Raw genomic sequence first — 23,487 nt, forward strand, 5'->3', positions numbered from 1 at the left:
CACGGAAGGAGAGTTGTATGGCATTGAAGCTTCCCTGGAGGGTTGTTAACACAGTGTCCAAAGAAGGGCCAGAAGTATACAGAATGGTGTCATCTGCGTAGAGGTGGATCAGAGACTCACCAGCAGCAAGAGCGACCTTATTGATGTATACATAGAAGAGAGTCGGTCCAAGAATTGAACCCTGTGGCACCCCCATAGAGACTGTCAGAGGTCCGGACAGCAGACCCTCTGATTTGACACACTGAACTCTATCAGAGAAGTAGTTGGTGAACCAGGCGAGGCAATCATTTGAGAAACCAAGGCTGTCGAGTCTGCCGATGAGGATGTGGTGATTAACAGAGTCGAAAGCCTTGGCTAGATCAATGAATACGGCTGCACAGTAATGTTTCTTATCGATGGCGGTTAAGATATCGTTTAGGACCTTGAGCGTGGCTGAGGTGCACCCATGACCAGCTCTGAAACCAGATTGCATAGCAGAGAAGGTATGGTGAGATTCGAAATGGTCGGTAATCTGTTTGTTGACTTGGCTTTCGAAGACCTTAGAAAGGCATGGTAGGATAGATATAGGTCTGTAGCAGTTTGGGTCAAGAGTGTCCCCCCCTTTGAAGAGGGGGATGACCGCAGCTGCTTTCCAATCTTTGGGAATCTCAGACGACGCGAAAGAGAGGTTGAACAGGCTAGTAATAGGGGTGGCAACAATTTCGGCAGATAATTTTAGAAAGAAAGGGTCCAGATTGTCTAGCCCGGCTGATATGATGCTGCCTCCCCCATGCTTCACGGTTGGGATGGTGTCTTCGGCTTGCAAGCATCCCCCTTTTTCCTCCAAACATAACGATGATCATTATGGCCAAACAGTTCTATGTTTGTTTCATGAGACCAGAGGACATTTCTCCAAAAAGTACGATATTTTCCCCCATGTGCAGTTGCAAACCATAGTCTGGCTTTTTTATGACGGTTTTTGGAGCAGTTGCTTCTTCCTTGCTGAGTGGCCTTTCAGGTTATGTCAATATAGGACTCATTTTACTGTGGATACAGATACTTTTGTACCTGTTTCCTCCAGCATCCTCACAAGGTCCTTTGCTGTTGTTCTGGGATTGATTTGCACTTCTCGCACCAAAGTACATTTATCTCTAGGAGACAGAACAGTCTCCTTCCTGAGCAGTATGACAGCTGTGTGGTCCCATGGTGTTTCTACTTGCGTACTATTCCAGAGGGTCAGTGTTTGCACAGATGAACGTGGTACCTTCAGGCATTTGGAAATTTGCTCTCAAGGATGAAGCGGACTTGTGGAGGTCTTCCATTTTTTTCTGAGATCTTGGTTGATTTCTTTTGATTTTCCCATGATGTCAAGCAATGAGGCAAAGGTATGCCTTCAAATAAATCCACAGGTACACTACCAATTGACTCAAATTATGTCAATTATCCTGTCAGAAGCTTCTAAAGCCATGACATAATTTTCTGGAATTTTCCAAGCTGCTTAAAGGCACAGTCAACTTAGTGTATGCAAACTTCTGACCCACTGGAATTGTGATACAGTGAATTAATCTGTGTGTAAATAATTGTTGTAAACATGTCTTGTGTCATGCACAAAGTAGATGTCCTAACCGACTTGCCAAAACTATAGTTTGTTGAGTGGTTGAAAAACAGGTTTTAATGTCTCCTACCTAAGTGTATGTAAACTTCCGACTTCAACTGTATATATATATATACAATTATATACAATTTCATATACAATTAAAAATATATATTTTTTAACCCATTTTTGCTTTGTCATGATGGCATACTGTGTGTAGATTGATGAGGAATTATTTTTATTAAATTGGGATGATTTCTCACCTGCCTGTATTATGCAAGTAACATTAGTCCTCGTGACCGTGTGGACACTAGGCTACATACATCTATGGCCATCCAATGCTAAAACTTGATGGCTACTGTAAGTATGTTTGAGGCAGTACATAACTAGTTTCTGTTGTTGACAATGACATACTATGCTCTCTCATTGCTCTTTACACTTTCATTTGATCTTGTTAAGTTTCTTAATCAAAGACAATCGCTGTTAAAAGCGCAGTATTTGTATTAATTTATTTTTACTACCAATAAAGTGATCTTAGCCCAAATTGCAGTTTGGCTGCATTTAGGTCATTTCGGATACTAATGTTACTGGTCTAATCCCAGAACACTTACTCCTTCCGGGATGGCAAAGCTCTCTCTACATTTATGACCCAAATAGGTTGTGTTGATCCATGGCGCTTCCTCCACCCTGTTAGAAAGGACCTCCTACTTTTCAAGCCTACCTATGCATAGACTACTTTTTTTTAGATAGAGCCCTTCTCCCCTTAGTTGAAACTGCAGAATATTCTGCTATAGTAATTTTGGACCATTCTATCAGGCTTCGAAGAGTGATGTGTGTGGAGTCAGGCGCAGAAAGCAGAGGATTCGGAAACACCATTTATTCCGAAACAATCACAGTGAACAAAAGAGGGTAACGCCGAACACAGACGTCCAACACTCCAAAATGTACAACACCGATACATACGCTGTACAGCGGAAATAATTGACAGGACACTCCTGAACCAAAAACAGCAAACCAGCCCGCACACACACAAGTGGGCTAACTGAACTTAAATAACCCCAACCCAAAACCCCAAACAAGGATCAGGTGAAACCAATTAGACCAAACAAAACGAAAAGGGGAAAAGGGATCGGTAGCAGCAAGTAGACCGGTGACGACGACTACCGAGCGCCATCCGAACGGGAAGGGGGGCCACCTTCGGTGATAGTCTTGACACATTCCTCCCTCATTCTGGTCTTAGCTCTTACTCCGAATGCAAAACAACTGTTGAATTGGAGATTTAACATAGCCCTATTGTCTAACAAATAATTATGTGACTTTATTTCAACCAACATAAGATGTAGTAATTCAAACAAATACAACTGATGACACCTCCAGCTCTCTTCTTTGGGAGACCTTCAAAGCTGTATTACAATGCCCATTATGTCAAATAAAGACAACTGAAAAGTCAAGAACTTTTGGACTCAATCCTGGCAACAGACCGGCAATATTCAACTTCACCATCTCCTGAATTATATGCAGAGAGGTGGAAACTTCAAACTAATTTTAATCTGCTTTCCACTGATAAAGCAGAGTTTCTGTTGCAACTAACAAAAGGGACGTACTACGAATATGGTGACAAGGCCAGCCGCCTTTTGGCACACCAACTTAATAAGACAACTTTTTAGATAACTTGGATATTCCATCCATTGATATGAACATGAGTAAAGTTCTGGACAACCCTCTGCATCTAGATGAGATAACAAAGGGTCTAAAGTTAATGCGAAGTGGCAAGGTCCCAGGCACCGATGGCTTCCTCGTCGATTTTTATTTAAAAAATCCTTCTCCCCCGACGCCAACTCAAATCTCCATCTCACTTATACTCAAGAATTATAAATATCCGGCAGAATGTGGTGGATATCGGCCTATTTCACTTTTGAACGCTGATGTTAAACTATTAGCTAAGGTTCTAGCATGTCGGTTGGAACTCTGCCTTCACGATGTCATCTGATGATCGAAACGGGTTTTGTCAGAGGGCGACAACTGTTTTCCAATGTACGCCGTCTTTTGAACATTATATTCTCTCCTTCTGTCTCCCCAGACCCTGAAATTGTTGTTTCTCTTGATGCGGAGAAGGCTTTTTACCGGGTGGAGTGAGATTATTTAGTTCAGATTTTGGGAAGATTTGGTTCAATTTCATCTCATGGATACATCTGCTCTATTCTGCTCCTACGGCTAGCGTACACTCCAGAGGGACCCGTCAAGGGTGTCCTATGTCCCCACTCCTTTATGCACTTGTGATCGAACCACTTTCCTTGGCCTTAAAATTATCATCATGATTCACTGGAATCCACCGAGCTGGTGAAGAACACAGTGTCACTGTAGGCAGATGATCTACTACTATACATCACTAACCCTGTGAACTGTGTTGTTAATATACTGCATATTTTAACCTCTTGCTCCTACCTGACACGCAGGCGTCCCATCTAGACATCTGGAAATGCAAATGCGCTATGCTAAATGCTAATAGTACTAGTTAAAACTCAAACGTTCATTAAAATACACATGCAGGGTATTGAATTAAAGCTACACTCGTTGTGAATCCAGGCAACAAGTCAGATTTTTAAAATGCTTTTCGGCGAAAGCATGAGAAGCTATTATCTGATAGCATGTAACACCCCAAAAGACCCGCAGGGGACGTAAACAAAATAATTAGCATAGTCGTCGCTACACAAACCGCACAAATAAAATATAAAACATTCATTACCTTTGATCATCTTCTTTGTTGGCACTCCTGGATGTCCCATAATCACTATTGGGTCTTTTTTCGATTAAATCGGTCCATATATAGCCTAGATATCGATCTATGAAGACTGTGTGATAAACGAAAAAAAATAGCGTCTTATAACGTAACGTCATTTTTTAAAATTAAAAAAGTCGACGATAAACTTTCACAAAACACTTCGAAATACTTTTGTAATGCAACTTTAGGTATTAGTAAACGTTAATAAGCGATCAAATTGATCACGAGGCGAAGTATATTCTTTAGCTGTCCGTCTGGAAACAATGTCCAGGTAAATCTCAACCAAAATATCCGGTCGGAGACCGGAAGAAATGCGCTGCCTTGCGTCTGTTTGACCAAGAAACAAATAGTAGGCAAATGGCAAGACTCTAGACAACGTGTGGAAGCTGTAGGTATTGCAACCTCAGCCCCATTAAATGTGGTTCACCTTTATCAATGGGTTCAAGTCGCGCATGGATATATTTTTGCATTTTCAGTGATCAGATTTTCCTGCACTTTTCGATGAAACGCACGTTCTGTTATAGTCACAGCCGTGATTTAACCAGTTTTATAAACGTCTGAGTGTTTTCTATCCACACATACTAATCATATGCATATACTATATTCCTGGCATGAGCAGCAGGGCACTGAAATGTTGTGCGATTTTTAACAGAATGTTCGAAAAAGGTAGGGGGTAGGAGTAACAGGTTAAACACATTTGGATCATTCTCAGGTTACAAATTGAACATTTAGAAATGTGAATGTTTTCCGATCAACTCCGCTGCGAAGCAAATGTCTCCTGGATCCCTGCGTTTCCATCTGTCACCCTCTGGTTTTTCCTATTTAGGTGTGAATATAACACATTGTCTGGCTACCCTCCATAAAACTAACTTTGCAAGTCTAGTCACACCAGTTAAAGCAGACTTACACCGCTGGGATAGTCTTCCTCTCTCCTTAGCTGTCAGAATCCAATCTGTTAAAATGAACATTTACCTAGGTTTCAATACCCTTTTCAGTGTCTTACGATCTTTCTTCCAATTTTTTAAAATCAAGTTGGATAGGCTCATCAGTCATTTTATCTGGGACCTAGGATACGTAGAGCAATACTTCAAAGAAGGAGACAAGATGAAGGATTGGCACTTCCAAATGTACTGCTTTACTATTGGGCAGCCAATATTAAAAAGATTAAGGTATGGTGCTCATTAGAAGCACATTCCTGCCAATCATCCTCCCTTTCTGCTCTTACTTGTGCCCCACTGTCCTTGTGTCCTTCAAAGTTTACTGGAAACCCTATTGTGCACTCTACTTTGAATATCTGGAGACAATTTCGTCAACATTTTAGACTCTTCTCAGCCCTGTCTGTAACAACCTCCTATTTGTACCCTCCAAATTCCACCAGACTTTTGTTTTGTGGCAAGATAGAGGTTTGGTATGTTTCAAATACTTATTTTTAGATGGGAAGTTTGCCAGTTTTAATTATCTCGGAACCAAATGATAATCTTGCTCATTTGAATCTTTTTTGCTATTTTCATGCATGTAACTGTGTTCCCTCTCATTTTCCCACCTTTCCTCAACTACCTCCCAAGACGTTGCTAGAAGATATTTTGTCCCTGCCGTGGATTCGGCAAGGTCTGATTCCTAGATTATATGACATTATGCTTTCCTCAGAACCCTCTCCAATAAACAAAATCAAGACAGATTGGGGTAGTGAACTTGGCCTTGCAGAAGACTGGTGGAAGGAGGCCCTTCTTAGGGTTAACTCCACATTCTCGTGTGCTCGTTTAAGTTTCATTCAGATCAAGGTCTTGCACAGAATTCACTACACCAAAGAAAACGTAGTAAATTCCTCCCAGACACAAATGACGTGATAGATGTTAAATCACTCCAGCAGACCACACCAACATGTTTTATTAATGTTCTAAGCTGTGTGAGTATTGGTCATCCTTTGTTAATACTCTCTCTAAAATTGTAGATATTGACCTGCAGCCTTGTCTATTGATAGCTATATTAAATATTTAACATAGCTATCAAAGGAGTTCCATCTTTGTTGCCTAGTCTCACTAAAAGTATAGCAGACGTTGTAGCGTTTGCTTCCCTCATAGCCCGCCGGCAGATCTGGTTTAATTGGAAATCGTCCAAACCTCCCACTGTATCATCCTCGTTGAAACATTTCATGTCTTTTCTACACTTACAAAAAATGTATACACTTTGAGAGGTTGTACTGAAAACATTTCTTGAGATGGCAGCTTTTAATTTTATTTTTTGAACAGTTGCCTTCTATTTATCAGGAGTAAGAATTTTGGCCAACAGGGGATATACGAGGGTGTGAGAGGGAAGGGATATTATGTTGTGATATTTTTTATTTATTTTTGTGTATGTATATATGCACAGTGCCAGTCAAAAGTTGACACACCTACTCATTCCAGGGTTTTTCTTTATTTGGACTATTTTCTACATTTTAGAATAATAGTAAATACATAAAAAGTATGAAATAACACATATGGAATCATGTAGTAACTAAAAAAGTGTTAAACACATTTTTTATATTTGATATTTTTCAAAGTAGCCACCTTTGCCTTGATGACAGCTTTGCACACTCTTGGCATTCTCTCAACCAGCTTCAAGAGGTAGTCACCTGGAATGCATTTCAATTAACAGGTGTGCTTTGTTCAATGTTAATTTATGGAATTTCTTTCCTACTTAATGGTTTGAGCCAATCAGTTGTGTTGTGACATCATTAAGGCAAAGGGTGGCTACTTTGAAGAATCTAAAATATTAAATATATTTGATTTGTTTAACACGTTGTTGGTTACTATATGATTCCATATGTGTTATATCATAGTTTTGATGTCTTCACTACTATTCTACAATGTAGAAAATAGTAAAAATAAAGAAAAACCCTGGAATGAGTAGGTGTGTCCAAACTTGACTGGTACTGTATATATATATATATATATATAAATAAACTTCAAAGTGTAATCTTTAGATACACCCAACTTCTGCTTTCAACTGTTAGTCTAATAACGTCACCCCAACCAACACAACCTTAATGGGATATGACCTTTCCTCTATGGAGAGGAGTAAATGGTACAGGGGGCTTGAGTGTGTGTAACAATTCACGTATAAAAAGCTGTGTGTGCCCATGTGCATGCGCACAGTGTGTAGTTCAGGAGTTCTCTGTGTCCCTGCAGTGCTGCCCAACTGTTTGCTATGTGCTGATACACTGATATGGGAGAGAATGGGAGCGGGAAGGAGAGAGGCTTCCCGAGGTCTCTTGACTTGTCACCACTCGGTGATCCCATTGTGATGGGAAACTGAACTCCAGATATTCCACTTGCCACTGGCTTAAACAAGCTTATAAGAGTAATAGATTTGGTAAGAGTACACTTGCACTAATTCACGCACACACGCTCACACATTTTCACAAATACACACTCTCACAAACTACATGTCTGCAATCATGCACAAACGTGAATACATTAATTTGTCAAATAAGCACACTTTCAAACACACATTTAGGCACACACACCATTCCTAACTCGTACAAATGAAGAGTCCCATTCAGAAGCAGAGAGATGATTGGCACAGAGAAAGCATTACACCAGCAGAAAAAGGCATATGGCATTGCGACCCACTGATGGGCACACACATATGGTGCTAGTGACTTGTGCTATGCACAGTACGCAAAGAGGAAGGTGCTATGCTCTGCTTATGTTTGATGTGACTCCAAAACTCAGTGCAGCGTGGCTAAAATCTGCACCATTTTGCATTATGTCATGTAGCTACCAACTTCAGTTATCAATTCAAAATGAATGCAATTACATAGCATGTGGCATCCTCCCCATTGCAATAAACTGTTCCCTATAGTGTGACTGTTTCCAAAGGCCTGTCTGAACAACAGTATTCTACTGTATGAATTGATTGTCTGAAACATTTTCCGTATACTCAAAATAAATATTTTCCTGAATAGTATTTGCATAACAGATGCATTGCTGATTGTTGAAGAATGTACTTCTACAGCAACTTGACGGATAGACTGGACTGGGCTCAGTTTTAATATGGATTCCACACAGTGGACCTGAGGTGGTAATGGATGAATGGACTGGACTGGGCTCAGTTTTAATATGGATTCCACACAGTGGAGCTGAGGTGGTAATGACCAAATTGGGCTTGGATTGTCATGTCAACCATTGTTTGCCTACAGCTCCTTTGTGAAAAGGTTCTGGAGTACCCTGGTGACAGTGCCTGGTCCCAGCTGTGACTCTGATGTTTTGTGACTGTTTGTTTGGTGACTGTTGTCATACTGTAGAGACCAGTCGCCATGGAGAAATGCTCTCCGAGAGGTACCTGAGTGCAGGGGTAAACAGCTCTCCCCTGGGGTGTTGGTCAGGGTCGTGAGTGGATGGAGTGGTGGGGTTGTGACCCACCTCCCTTCTGGCCTACGCTGCTGACTGTACTCTAACCACTGTACCCTTCAACATGCCCATCGCACCCCTCACACCCCTGTGGCCATTTGATCCACATTCAGCTTGCCTGAGCTCACTCCTCTCTCCATCTTTTATCTATTAAATAAACTCAGCTCCTTGCCTGACAGCTTCTGTCATTTTGTTTTTCTGACTCCAGTTGAAAAGCAATCAGACAATACTCTTTATGATCATCATTAGGATGTGACTTCTGTGGTAATGACTTGTGTTTTAATGCACCCTGATGTTTTCCCATCAGGATGATCTCATCCTGGTCTGAGAGCCTGTCCTAGACAGTAGGCTATGATTCAATTGGACCCAACACATTACTTCTGTGCCTTATGGAAATCAATTGTATAGATGTGTAGATGAAGTGCAGTTGACTACCGCTCTCTCTCAGCCTTTTTCATGTCGTCTCATGTTTTATTCATTCAGATGTTGAGAGATTATAGCCGGACTCTTTTGAAATGATCCATGGTATAGGTAACGGACCTCTGTTTTATTGCAGTAGGAATCTTTAAATAAACCTGTGTGGAATCATACATTTTTTAAACCTAGTATTTGAAGTTCAGAGAAATGCTCAATAGTTATTAATCAACTGAAGCTGAGTGCTTGTTTCATCTCATTGAACTAACAGTGCTGAGCTGAGGTCCAGGTATTAGGTATTCCAGTGGCGTGCCGTGGGCCTGGGGCCTGGGCCTTCAGTGAAGTCCTACACAGTCCCACCCAAATTAATCCACCTCTTATTACCATCATTATGATGCCATGGCTCTAGACACTATACATTTAGACAAACGCAGTATAAAACCAGGTGTTGCGTCACCTTGAAATGGACATTTTTATTCAGAGAATTGCAGGAGAAGAGTACAATACCTTTTCATTGTGCAGCTTCGTTGCCCTGCTCGCTTGTTCGTTGAGTTGTAGATCCACTCGGGTGTCCCCAAAAGTTTTCAAAGGGACCATTGCTTGTAAGTGCCCAGCCGTACTTTGGTGTCTCGCTGCTGCCTTGGTTAGACAACTCAGGTTTGCAAAGCCAGTGTGGCTCCAAACACCAAATCGATCACTTGCAAATAATAGGCATTCCCAGCAGTACAGTTTGCAGTGTTTCTCGGAGCCTGTGAGCCATTGATAGTGCTCGTAGTTGGAACCTTGAAAGTGGCGAACGAACCCCTTTCCCGCCTGTGACAGGCTTTGTAGCGTCGGCGTCGACCTCTCCTGACAATATCTAACTTTTCTTGAAAAGTTTGTCTTGAGAATGGCGTTATAATTATATCCTCGACCAAATCGATATCTTCTCCTTCCGCCATTGTGGTTTGAAAAAACAGCTTAGTAGTACGCAAATTAATTTCTTAATCAATTTCAGTTTCTTAGTTCTGAGTTTCCTAGTTCTGAGACCTGCCCATATAGGACCTGCCTCTCAATATTGGTAATTCAATCAAAAGACATGCACGCACTACGCCTGCTAGCTGGCTCCTGTGTAACACTGGAGCCAGCCAGCAGGCGTACAAAAGCCAACTCTAAAGCTGATTGGTTGACACTAAGCGCCCACACTGTTGATTCTGAAGGCCTGAGGGCAGATTTTAGACCCCTGGCAACACATGATGGCTGAATATGATTGGATAAAAGATCTAACATAAAGACCAGCCCTCCAAATCTCAACCTGGGGCTGGAAGCAGTGCAACCAAGAGGAAAGCTATGAAATGAAGAGTGTAACTCTTACTCTGGGGAATATTTTAATACATATTTTAAAAATATATATATTCTGATGATGTTTAGGCCAGCAGAGAAGGCCTTGCTGGCCCTGACAGACCACCACTGAGGTATTCAGGTATACTATTTCTCTTAGAGCAACCACCAATGTTCACATTTGATAATTATCTTCAATTATCCCTTGGGATAATTAGGCTATACAATGCTTATTTAGTTCTGTTCCTGGATGCTGACAGTCTAGTGTAGGTTGGACCACAGCTCAGCACTGTTAGATCCGCTTACACCTTTAACCACTCTGACCTGAATGTCAGACTGTCATTGTCACTGACAAACAGAATGTATCCTCCCTATCTGAGGAGCTGTATACTGTGTAACTGCCCCTCTGTGGGGAAACCTGGGAAATACATTTTGGTCTGATTTCAAAGGGACCAATTGTGACACACATTTAGGTAGGTTACTGGCTTTTAACTGGGTCAAATTTCAATTGCATTATTCATGTACGCCTTTCCAAATGGAGACATTACAATAAGATGTATAAAACTAAGAATGGCCTCCAGGAGATGTTGAGTGGAACCTGACCTATATCTAGTTCCAGATGACCACAGTGGAAGTGTTAATCATGGGAAAACCCTCAGCAAGGAGATTGCCTGAATGTTTCTACATAATCTATACAACACAACTGCAATTGTTGCACCAGAGAGTTTGGGCTGACTGAAAATGGATTAGCCTAGATTTTGACCCCCCAGCTCCCTCTCGCTGTCTCTTTTTCTTTGTTCCCTTCATTTTCATCAGCCTCTTATTTTTGTCTCCTTTATTTTCAGGTTTGAAAAAATATATCTTATGTCTTTCCCTGTCATTCGCTGAGCCTTTTTACTTTCTCATGCTTTCTTTTCTTTTTCCACCAATCTGAAAAGCCATTCAGGTCCGAATGGTTAAATGTGTAAGTGGATCTTGGTCCAAGCTAACTAACCTTTCACCTTCAAACTCTTTCCCTCGACTGCAGCTTTACTCTGTGGCTGGTGGTCCATTCAAACCAGAGCTATAATTGCAGCATACCTGAGTTGCATTTGGTTGTGTGCAGCCAACAGTTGAATCTGTTATACAAACTAATTCATTAAAGAGTTCTGTAGAAAAGCCCAATCCAAGGAGTATTATACATATTTTATCGTACTTTAATCAAAATTACTGAGTGTGTAGAACTTCAATGCTTTCCTGGATATCAAAGGTAAAAACATCATCTGTCAGCAGTGACTGTAGCCAACATACTGAGAACATTTACGATTTGCCAGCCTGTTTGCACCATTGACCACTAGAGGGACTCAGAGAATAGACAAAGAACAAAAAGTACCTTGTTTCAAAGAGAGCGAAATTTGCTGTTTCCCTCGTTATGTAGTTGAGAAAAGTCAGTGACCACAAAGAATAGTGAGTCACAAAAATAAGGGGGTTCACAGCAAAGCAGATTTTCCTTGACATGGTCAAATAACTCAAGCAGAGAGTGAATAACTTGGTAAAAAAGCATGTCACTGATTGGCCTATGGTGGTGCTGTTATAAGCAGTCTCTCTTAAACCTTCATATCCACTACCCCATTTGACTTCAAGGCATGAAACTTAATATACTGAACAAAAATATAAACGCAACATGCAACAATTTCAACGATTTTACTGAGTTACAGTTATAATAATAATATATAATATATGCCATTTAGCAGACGCTTTTATCCAAAGCGACTTAAGTCATGTGTGCATACATTCTACGTATGGGTGGTCCCGGGAATCAAACCCACTACCCTACCCTGGCGTTACAAGCGCCATGCTCTACCAACTGAGCTACAGAAGGACCATAAGGAAATTATTCAATTGAAATGAATTTGTTAATCCCTAATCTATGGATTTCACTTAACTGGGCATCCATGTGTGGGCCTGGGAGGGCATAGGCCCACCCACTGGGGAGCCAGGTCCAGCCAATAAGTTTTTCCCCACAAAAAGGCTTTATTACAGACAGAAATACTCCTCCGTTTCATCAGCAGTCCAGGTGGCTGGTCTCCAGGTGAAGAAGCCGGATGTGGAGGTCATGGGCTGACGTGGTTACATGTGGTCTGCGGTTGTGAGGCCTGTTGGACGTACTGCCAAGTTCTCTAAAATTACTCTGGAGGTGGCTTATAGTAGAGAAATTAACATAAAATGATCTGGCAACAGCTCTGGTAGACATACCTGCAGTCAGCATGCCAATTGCGCACTCCTTTAAAACCTGAGACATCTGTGGCATTGTGTTGTGTGGCAAACTGCACATTTTAGAGTAGCCTTTTATTGTCCCCAGCACAAGGTGCACCAGTGTAATGATCATGCTATTTGATCAGCTTCTTGATACGACACATCTGCCAGGTGGATGGATTATCTTGGCAAAGGAGAGATGCTCACTAACAGAGATGTAAACAAATGTGTGCAACATTTAAGAGAAATGCGTTTTTTTGTGCATATTGAACATTCCTGGGATATTTTATTTCAGCTCAAGAAACATGGGACCAACCCTTTGCATGTTGCATTTATATGTTTGTTCAGTGTATATATCCTCCATCTTGGGAATTTTTGAAAACCTTTTTATGCTTGTTTCAAGGCAAGCAACACTGAAGCATGCATGAGAGCACCAGCTGTTCCAAACGTCTGTGTGATCACACTCTCTGTAGCCGATCTGAGTAAGACTTTTCAACAGGTCAGAATTCACAAGACCGCGGGGACAGACCAGGATGTGTACTCAGAGCATGTAAATACCTACATATTTCAAAGCAGACCATCATAGACCACCATAGTTACTGTTCCTGTTCCAATTTGCATACCGCCCAAACAAATCCACAGATGACGCAATCTTAATTGCAGTCCACACTGCCCTTTCCCACCTGGACAAAAGGAACACCTACTGTATGTAAGAATTCTGTTCATTAACTACAGCTCAGTGTTCAACACCACAGTGCCCGCAAAGCTCATCACCAAGCTAAGGACCCTGGGACTAAAGACCTCCCTTTCCAACTGGATCCTGGACATTCTGACGGGCCGCCCTCCAGGTGGTAAAGGTAGGCAACACATCTGCCATGCTATTCCTCAACACGGGGCCCCTCAAAGTATTGTGCATAGTCCCCTCCTGTACTCCTTGTTCACCCACAACTGCGTGGTGAAGTACGACTCCAACACCATCATTAAGTTTGCTGATGAGACAACGGTCACCGACAATGATAAGACAGCCTGTAAGGCGGAGATCAGAGACCTGGCCATGTGGTGCCAGGACAACAACCTCTCCCTCAACGTGAGCAAGACAAATGAGCTGATCGTGTACTACAGGAAAAGGAGGTCCGTTCCCATTCACATTGACGGAGCTGTAGTGGTGCAGGTTGAAAGCTTCAAGTTCCTCGGTGTCCACATCACCAACAAACTATTATGGTCCAAACACACCAAGACAGTCGTGAAGAGGGCACAACAGAGCTTATTCCCCCTCAGGAGACTGAAAAGATTCAACATGGGTCCCCAGATCCTCAAAAGGTTCTACAGCTGCACCATCGAGAGCATCCTGACCGGTTGCATCAACGCCTGGTATGGCCCAGTTCATCACTGGGGCCAAGCTTTCTGCCATCCAGGACTTCTATGCTAGGTGGTGTCAGTTGAAGGCTTAAAGAATTGTCAAAGACTACAGCCACCCAAGTCGTAGACTGTTCTCTCTGCTACCGCACGGCAAGTAGTACCGGAGCGCCAAGTCTAGGTCCAAAAAGCTCCTTAACAGCTTCTACCCCAAGCCATAAGACTGCTAAACAAAGAATCAAATGGCTACCCACCCTATTTGCATTGAACCCCCCTTTTTTACAGTGCTGCTACTCGCTGTTTATTATCTATGCATAATCACTTTACCCCTATCTACATGTACATATTACCTCAATTACCTCGACTAACCTGTACCCCCACACATTAACTCGGTACCGGTAACCCCTGTAAATAGCCTCGTTATTGTTATTTTATTGTGTAACTTCATTACGTCAGTCTTTAACCTTTTACTGTAGTGGGCCAACTCAGGGTCACACAGAATGTTTCTTGGTAGTCTTAAACAAATCTACTTTGAAATAAAAGTATACACCTCAACAACAAAAAAGTATACACCTCACACATGGTTATGGGCTTAAAAAAAGAAGATACCTATATCATATCAGATGTAGAGATGACATTTTTTTTTGTTTGCATCCCAACATTACACTTTATTAACATCACAGAAGACTGAAATATAACAAAACCGTTTGACACAGAAACATTGGATTTCTTGTTTTGAGATTTGTGTTGTTGTTGCTGCATTCAAATATGGCCACACTGTACCTATAGATGCATGTTAGCACATATGCTAATGCTAAAAATACTTTCATAATCTTCTTCTCATGAACCATGAATCAGATTGACTCCAGATTTGGTATATAGACTCAATAAATTAGCCTCTAATGAATTTGAGAATGATTACCTGCATTCAAAAATAACCAACCTACAGCACTAGACATAGAGGCACTAGACATGTGTAGCATAGAGGTTAAAAGCGTTGGGCCAATAACCGAAAGGTTGCTGGTTTGAATCCCCAAGCCGACTATGTGAAAAAGCTGTAGATGTGTCCTTGAGCAAAGCACTTAACCCTAATTGTGCCAGTAAATCGCTCTGGAATATAGTGTCTGCAAAATTACTAAAATGTGGACGAAACTTCACTTGGGTCATCTTTGTGGTATTGAGAGATAAATATGGTAATGCTTTCACTGATTACATACAGTATAAAGGAAGATAGTTCCTACATGACAGATGCTTGCTTTGATATCCAAATGATCTTGTGTCCTTTCCGTGAACCCTGTTCATTCCTGCTTGCAGCTATATATTTCTTATTACAATTGAATGGAATGATTTAAATAAATCAAACTTTTAGAGTGTTTATTATTATTATTTATTATTTAATTTTCAATGAATTCTGAAATGTATGGCAATATTCAAGTGCACTTTAAGAGCACTTTCAGTTAGATTTGGTGAGTATCTGAGGAATAGCCTTACACCTTACATTGTTGTCCTCGAGCAACAGAGTTGTTGTGGACACACAGGTTGTACAATAGAGTTCCCACAATACTGACATAATGATTTCCTTCCAAAGACAAAGGAAACGTGTCCTAGTAAAGGGCCCATGGAGCAGGTGTAAGCGACTCCGGTATCTTCCTCTAGGTTTTTGCTGTGAGAGTTCTGGCATTTGACCAGGGAACCTTTGCTTCTTTCCCTCAATTAGACCTTGTGAACATATTCAGTGTCGGGAAACAAACTTTATGCCTCTTTGAATGCTGTCATCACCACTTTCTATTTAGAGAATGTCTCTTAACCTCACTTTGACCTACTTCAGGCTGTAACGGAAGCACAGCGCTGCTGCCTTTGTCTGAGGCTGTGTGCTCGGTGTCACCAGTACAACATGTTGTGGCTGTGGAGGTCCAGAGGTCAATAAGACTGAACACAGGGAACAGGGAACGCTTCTGTTACACTCAGGGGAGCAATCACACATTCATGGTGAACAAAAAAAGAATAAGAGAGACAGCAAGCGAGGGACTAAATACAGCTGTCACTCTTCGAGGTACATGTTTCAGTAAGAGTAGATCCTTTTTTTAACGATTGCCTTTACATCAAATGAACATTCTCTGTCATAGAGATATTTTGCTGTTAGTAACTTGTCGTTAACGTGGCAAGACACGGCATAAGCCTAATCGATTTGCACACAGCAGCAAGTAGCCTATTTCCTCTATTGTTGTTGTTGAGTCGTTTACTGTCCTATTAAAACTCTTCAGTTCAGTAGCTGTATTGATATGGCTTGTTGCCTAGAGTGAAGGTGAAATGGGTCTATTAAAAGTCCATCACTGGAATCAACCCAGCTCTGCCCAAGGTTGTTTTAATCTGGACAGTAGACACATTTAGTCTGATGCCAGCTATGAGCTATTGGGACTATTCAAGCCTTTCTATGAGACTTTGACCACTGAATATGAGTCTGTCTAATGGTTATGGATGTTGTATGCACTTAGCAAGCATTTCTCAATATTCATTTTTTACAATGATAGGCTGTTACATGACATACTGAAAGGCTATATATTACAACATACGAGTACAAATGACATTTATGTCTCATATATCATTCCAGCACAAGCTTTTCATTGTATGGATGATCTTTTTTTATCCTTTGGGAAACATTTCCTTTTCTCTCTGTCTCTCTGCATGCTTCTCATTGAGAAAGGATTTTTAGGAATGGTGGTTGGTTTTCTTGTGATTTCCTACATGCAACCCCCAACTGGTGTTGTTACATTTCTGTGCTCCTCAACCACCAGCCACCCCAAGCAACACCATTGGTCCTCGCCTAGCAACAACATGATAATGTGGCATAATGTGACACCCCCTGATGTATGATGGGGAGCTAGGGGCCCGCCCCTGAAGCTGGTGTCTGCGTCGCTAAAAGAAAAAGAGAAAAGGGATTTCACGCTCATATCGTTACATGGCTGGTGTCCGGAGAATAAACCTGTTATGTGTCCCTTGTGTGTGTGGCAGCCCTCTTCCTGACAAGAAAGAGGGATGATTATTTTCTCTCTTTTCTACTCTTCCTCTCAAATACAAATACGGTCACACACACACAAAAGCAAAGGAAGAAACAGCCAGGCATGCGCCGGTGAAGGACCGGGGCGCAAGCGCTCAGGTGTTGAAGCAAAGACAGAGAAAACAAAGATGGCCGTTCCCTTTTCCACGTTGCCATGTTTGACGTGAGCAGTGGATCTGAATGACATTGTAAATAACATGTTTCTGTACTTTCTCTCCCAGTCTGCTCTGGATATCATCCTCCTTTCTCCCCCTTCCTCCCCCTTTCTCTGTCTATCTTTTCAACAAAGAGCCATTATGTTTGGTGAAACAAAAGGTCCCCTGATCCCATTTCACCCACCATCAAAATGTCACTGGCCTCAGATGGCATAATGACCACTGTGTAGGGACAAAGAATCTCAGTTATTTTATCAGCACATTTGAAGAACTGGTATAGGGGGGGAAAGGAAACCAGCTTTCATTCATTTGTTTTCTCTCGGCATAAGCATTAGTATGTCGGTGATTAGGACCTTTTCTCCTTTCTGTCTGATAATATATGACCCAATAAAAGTGATTGTTGTCATTCTTAAAAAGACACAGACAGCAGATAGTATTCCAAAGCTATACAATCAGCCATCTTTTGTACAATAATAGAGTTAAATTGAAAAAAAGTCTTAGCTCTGAATATGATTGGATAGGTCTTTTACTTCCTCCCCCTCCTACCACTGGGCGTGGTGTGTGTGTGTGTGTGTGTGTGTGTGTGTGTGTGTGTGTGTGTGTGTGTGTGTGTGTGTGTGTGTGTGTGTGTGTGTGTGTGTGTGTGTGTGTGTGTGTGACAGAAAATTACCATCAGGGCCATCCCACCTCCCCCTCCATCCCACCTCCCCCTCCATCCTCTACACTGTCTCCCCTATCCCATCTCTCACTTGGGCACTTCCAGCTAGTGGGTTGGGGGAAGTACACACACACTCACAGCCGTACACACACCCGCACTCTCCCTCACATTCCCCGTCCCTGCCTACCCCAGCTGGCTCCCTCACACTCCATTCAGACACTCACTCACACTCTCTCTCTCTCTCACACTCACACACACACACACACACACACAGATCCACGCGGAGCACCGACCCAGGTGCCGCCATGGACCAGGAGGGGAACGTGAAGAGGACAGCTAGAAACAGAGGGTGGTTACCGTAGTAACTGGATCTCTCCTCTTCACCTCTGTGCCTGGTGATGCTGTCTCTCCATCTGGCTTCTCTTCTCTCGCTTCTAGATACACTACCTCTACACTGATAGTGGATGACACAGAAACAGGAGGGGCTGGTTTCTCATCTTTTCACCCTAACTGAGAAGGGAACCTTATTCTCCGACACTCTCCTTGTCAGGACGGAACACTACACTTTTTCCCTTTCCTTATCTTTTTCTCTGAGATCGTTGGCTTCCACTTCCCTGGGATTTCTAACGTTTTTATTCCGCCATGGCTCACGCAGCCTCCGCATTGAAGAAGAACCGGGACGTGGATGTCAATGCTATCGAGGATGAGAAAGAAAAGAAAAGGAGAATTAAGAAACTTGCGTCCCGGGAACAAAAGAGAAAGGTACTATCCCTGGAGCGAGACTCCTGGCTCAGCCATATCCCCATTGTGTTTATATGGGCAGCACACACACACACACATGCAGCATGTGTGTGTTTGAGTGTGTGCTCGAGTGAGTGTAACCTTGTTGAATTTCACCTGTTAGTAAAGTATCTGCCTGGGCCTTCGTGGTGCGCAGTCATAAGGTTATACTTGGAATTTCTAACAGCATTGTCTGATTTATAGCATAAGCACGGGGCCCCCCGAAATACTACAACATCACCACCACTGCCTTACTCCAAAATCAGCATCTCTTAGTGTGCTGATTCAAAGAACCTTGATCTTACAGCTTTTAAAGTGGACAGGGTTATTCTACTGATCCAAACTATTCCAGGTCCTTAGTGATTGAAAGAGTTCTGTACTGTTCTTGGCATGTGGTTGTGTTGTTGTCCAGTTGAGAGCACCTGTGTAAGGCTGGATGGCTGCACAGGCGTCCATGTATAATGTGTATTGATGTCATTTATTGATGACAAAGCGTTTCATATGATGGAGGAGGATACACGTGTTTTAATGCTTGTTATTTGACCTGCGGTATGCACATCACTGTGGTGTTGCTGGACAAAGAGCTCGAGTTCATAAATAGCGAGAACACGTCTGTGGGTTAAGCATCCACTGCTTGATGTTGACTGGATGAAATTATTTCACCCATGAGATCTATTCAATAAGGCTGACATTTATTGTCAATGGTCTGTCGGTTTTAATTATGGCCCATAGATAATGTTATTGGACCACAGCATAAACAATGTTTACAATAATAAACAATAATATTATTTATTTAACAAAAACATTTTAGGTGACTGACTGAACTTCTTTAATTGTGTACATTATCTTTGTGTACATAATCTTTGTGCGTGTGTTTGAGAGTGTGTTTGTTCCTGATATCCGTAGGAGACATTATTATCGTTATTATAAAGACTCATATTTCATGTGAGGCTGAGGGAGCTCTTCTTTATTTATTGATCGGTGCAAGTTTGGCAGGCTCCACTCTGATAATCAGTTTCCCCTTTCCCTTCGTCCTGTCCTCATGCTTCTTTCCCCCTCTTTCTCTCTGTGACTTTCTCTCTCTTTTTAACTCTCTCTCTCTCTTTCCTCTCAATGTCTTTTTCTCTTTAATATACACAAACAAATGCATAAAATGCATAACAAATGCAACACCTAATTTGCTCCTTTTGTTGAGAAGCAGAAATGGAAATGTGTTTAATGCACACACACAACATGCCTTTAATAACAAACACACAGAACCCTCAAACATTTCCTTTTTCATTTTATTTTACACTACTGCATTCGCCTAGTTGTTTTTTGCTTCAGAACATCCAGTCTATCTTCTATCCTGTTAGGATTCTACGTTATGGGCTTGGCTGAGCTTAGACTGTGTTGTTTACAGTACTCCTGTCTGGTGGGCCTCCGATGGGAGAGAGAAAGAGAAGGATAGAGATGGGAGAGATAAAAAAGAGAAGGAGTGAGAGAGAGAAAGAAGGAGTGAGAGAGGAGGAGAAAAATAAGTTGAGAGAGAGAGAGAAGTTGCTGACTGAGGAGCCTGCCTGCCTCTCTTATCAGCCTTCACTCAGTGTTGTATGGGCCTAATGGAGTGGAGGTGTTGGTTGGATTGTTTTTGGCAGAGGAGACCATGAACCTTTCTCACCGCCGAAGGAGATGCTGTGCATGGGGGTATCGCAGCCTGCCAGTGAATGAGATACCTCCTACTGACACATACACAGTGAGGGGGAACATGGTAGAGGTCAGGCAAATCAAGCCCAGACCTTATACTAGAAGCAAAGGAGGGGGAGGGAGGGGTCACTGTTACTTTATCACACAGATTATCATACCCCCTTTACTTACAATGCTATTATCTCAGAGATTCTCTTAGAGCTTGGTTGTAGCAACAGTAGTAAGAAGAGACTCCTGTAGGTGTTAGACAGGAAAAGGAGACGGGAGGCACTCATCTTCCTCTTACCAGACTGAGCACATGTAGCTCACAAAATGGGAGTCTCCCCCACCCTCTCTCTCTCTCTCTTCTCTGTCTACCTCTCTCTCTCTCTTTCTCTGTCTACCCCTCCCTCTCTTTCTCTCTCTCTGTTTCTCTCTCTCTCTCTGTTTCTCTGTCTACCTCTCTCTCTCTCTCTCTTTCTGTTTCTTAGTCTACCTCTCTCTTTCTCTGTCTACCTCTCTCTCTCTCTCTCTTTCTGTTTCTTAGTCTACCTCTCTCTTTCTCCGTCTACCTCTCTCTCTCTTTCTGTTTCTTAGTCTACCTCTCTCTTTCTCCGTCTACCTCTCTCTCTCTCTCTTTCTCCGTCTACCTCTCTCTCTCTCTCTTTCTCCGTCTACCTCTCTCTCTTTCTCCGTCTACCTCTCTCTCTTTCTCCGTCTACCTCTCTTTCTTTCTTTCTTTCTTTCTTTCTTTCTTTCTTTCTTTCTTTTCTCTCTTTCTTTCTCTCTCTCTCTCTCTCTCTCTCTCTCTCTCTCTCTCTCTCTCTCTCTCTCTCTCTCTCTCTCTCTCTCTCTCTCTCTCTCTCTCTCTATCCCTCTCTCTCTCTATCCCTCTCTTATTCTCATTCATTTTCCTCCGTTTTGGGGCAAGCAAAACGAGCAGTCATTCCTCTGTCAGGCAGAATGAGCAGTCGTTCCTGTCTTTCCCTCCTCCCCAAACCCCCTACCCGCCCATAAAGATGGAGGTTAATGAATTCTGCACTCATGCATACCTAAGCTAATTGGATTGGCATTAGGAACACCACCCAGTATTCCACAATTGTCACCAAGATGGCTGCCGGGAAGTGTGAGTTTAAAAATCCTGCCAAATGCCGGGTCGTAATTGTTACATAGCAGTGCTGCATGATTTAATCTAACTGATGGTAACATCACAGGTTTTGTTGTCAGGCCACATGTTGGAGTGAGATGATGTAGGCTCTAGCACTTTCTTCTACTCAGAAACGTGAATGATTGATAATTATCATCCTAATCCGAAATAAATTATTGCTGTAAGAGGATTCAGATTCAGACTGATTTAGGAACAGTCCTTATCTAACACAAGAGATACAGTATGTGTAGAGAGAGAATGATCCTTCCTTAACCCGCTAAAGGATAATTGCTGTGTGTGTTGCGGCTGATCCAGGACCAGTCCCAGGGGTGCAGTTGCGACCTAGAGAAAGCACTCATCAGTCAAATGGGCAGGCCAGCAATCAAACTAAATGCTAAACTGCTAAATTGAAACCCTCTGCCCAGCTTTGCTTTTCAGGAACATCTACGCTGCTTTTGTAGTTTAACAATCCTGGTTAGTAAAGTAAACACTTTATTTGATCTGATCATTGATTGCTTTTGTTCAGTTGCATTCAATACGCTGGCACCTACAAAGTCTTAAGCCATTGATTTCTGGCGTACAGTAGACTGTTACCCATAGTCCTCAACCCTTCAATCTACAGTATACTGCCCTATTCTGAATGGCTATCTATCTCACTGCAATAGATCCAGTCACCAAGGGCCTATGAGACGCCATAATAGGGATTGTTGCAATTATCGATCGAGTGGCCCAGTCGTCTAAAGCCGTAACTGGAGACTACACAAGACTGCTATGTTTGTCCTACTACATGGGTTATGGTGTACCATAGAGATGACATGGGGTATGGTACACCATAACCCATGTAATCTCTATGGTACACCATAACCCATGTAATCTCTATGGTACACCATAACCCATGTAATCTCTATGGTACACCATAACCCATGTAATCTCTATGGTACACCATAACCCATGTAATCTCTATGGTACACCATAACCCATGTCATCTCTATGGTACACCATAACCCATGTAATCTCTATGGTACACCATAACCCATGTAATCTCTATGGCACACCATAACCCATGTCATCTCTATGGCACACCATAACCCATGTAATCTCTATGGCACACCATAACCCATGTAATCTCTATGGTACACCATAACCCATGTCATCTCTATGGTACACCATAACCCATGTAATCTCTATGGTAAACCATAACCCATGTCATCTCTAAGGTACACCATAACCCATGTAATCTCTATGGTAATCCCATGTCATCTCTATGGTACACCATAACCCATGTAATCTCTATGGTACACCATAACCATGTAATCTCTATGGTACACCATAACCCATGTAATCTCTATGGTACACCATAACCCACTATGGTACACCATAACCCATGTAATCTCTATGGTACACCATAACCCATGTCATCTCTATGGCACACCATAACCCATGTAATCTCTATGGCACACCATAACCCATGTAATCTCTATGGTACACCATAACCCATGTAATCTCTATGGTACACCATAACCCACTATGGTACACCATAACCCATGTAATCTCTATGGTACACCATAACCCATGTAATCTCTATGGTACACCATAACCCATGTAATCTCTATGGTACACCATAACCCACTATGGTACACCATAACCCATGTAATCTCTATGGTACACCATAACCCATGTAATCTCTATGGTACACCATAACCCACTATGGTACACCATAACCCATGTAATCTCTATGGTACACCATAACCCATGTAATCTCTATGGTACACCATAACCCATGTAATCTCTATGGTACACCATAACTCTATGGTACACCATAACCCATGTAATCTCTATGGTACATAACCCATGTAATCTCTATGGTACATAACCCATCTATCTCTATGGTACACCATAACCCATGTAATCTCTATGGTACACCATAACCCATGTAATCTCTATGGTACA

General features: G+C 42.1%; 1 protein-coding gene across 27 annotated transcripts in view; it reads left to right on the forward strand.

Moving 5' to 3' along the window:
• The window catches only part of LOC118399607 (ankyrin-3-like), a 207,307-nt gene that overhangs the window by 37,268 nt on the left and 146,552 nt on the right, over nucleotides 1-23,487 (forward strand). For 11 of the 27 annotated variants that reach the window (XM_052475515.1, XM_052475566.1, XM_052475519.1 and 8 more), the window contains exon 1: nucleotides 18,140-18,707. The exons of 1 other annotated variant lie outside the window; for it this stretch is intronic. In XM_052475515.1, coding sequence (XP_052331475.1) covers nucleotides 18,588-18,707 — 120 coding nt within the window. In that variant the 5' untranslated portion in view covers nucleotides 18,140-18,587. Of the gene's footprint in view, nucleotides 1-18,139; nucleotides 18,708-23,487 lie in introns of those variants that run through there. 15 more of the 27 variants (XM_052475599.1, XM_052475629.1, XM_052475615.1 and 12 more) reach the window with 6 other exon arrangements.

This window comes from Oncorhynchus keta, chromosome 2 (genome assembly GCF_023373465.1).
Source record: "Oncorhynchus keta strain PuntledgeMale-10-30-2019 chromosome 2, Oket_V2, whole genome shotgun sequence".
NCBI classification, from domain to species: domain Eukaryota; kingdom Metazoa; phylum Chordata; class Actinopteri; order Salmoniformes; family Salmonidae; genus Oncorhynchus; species Oncorhynchus keta.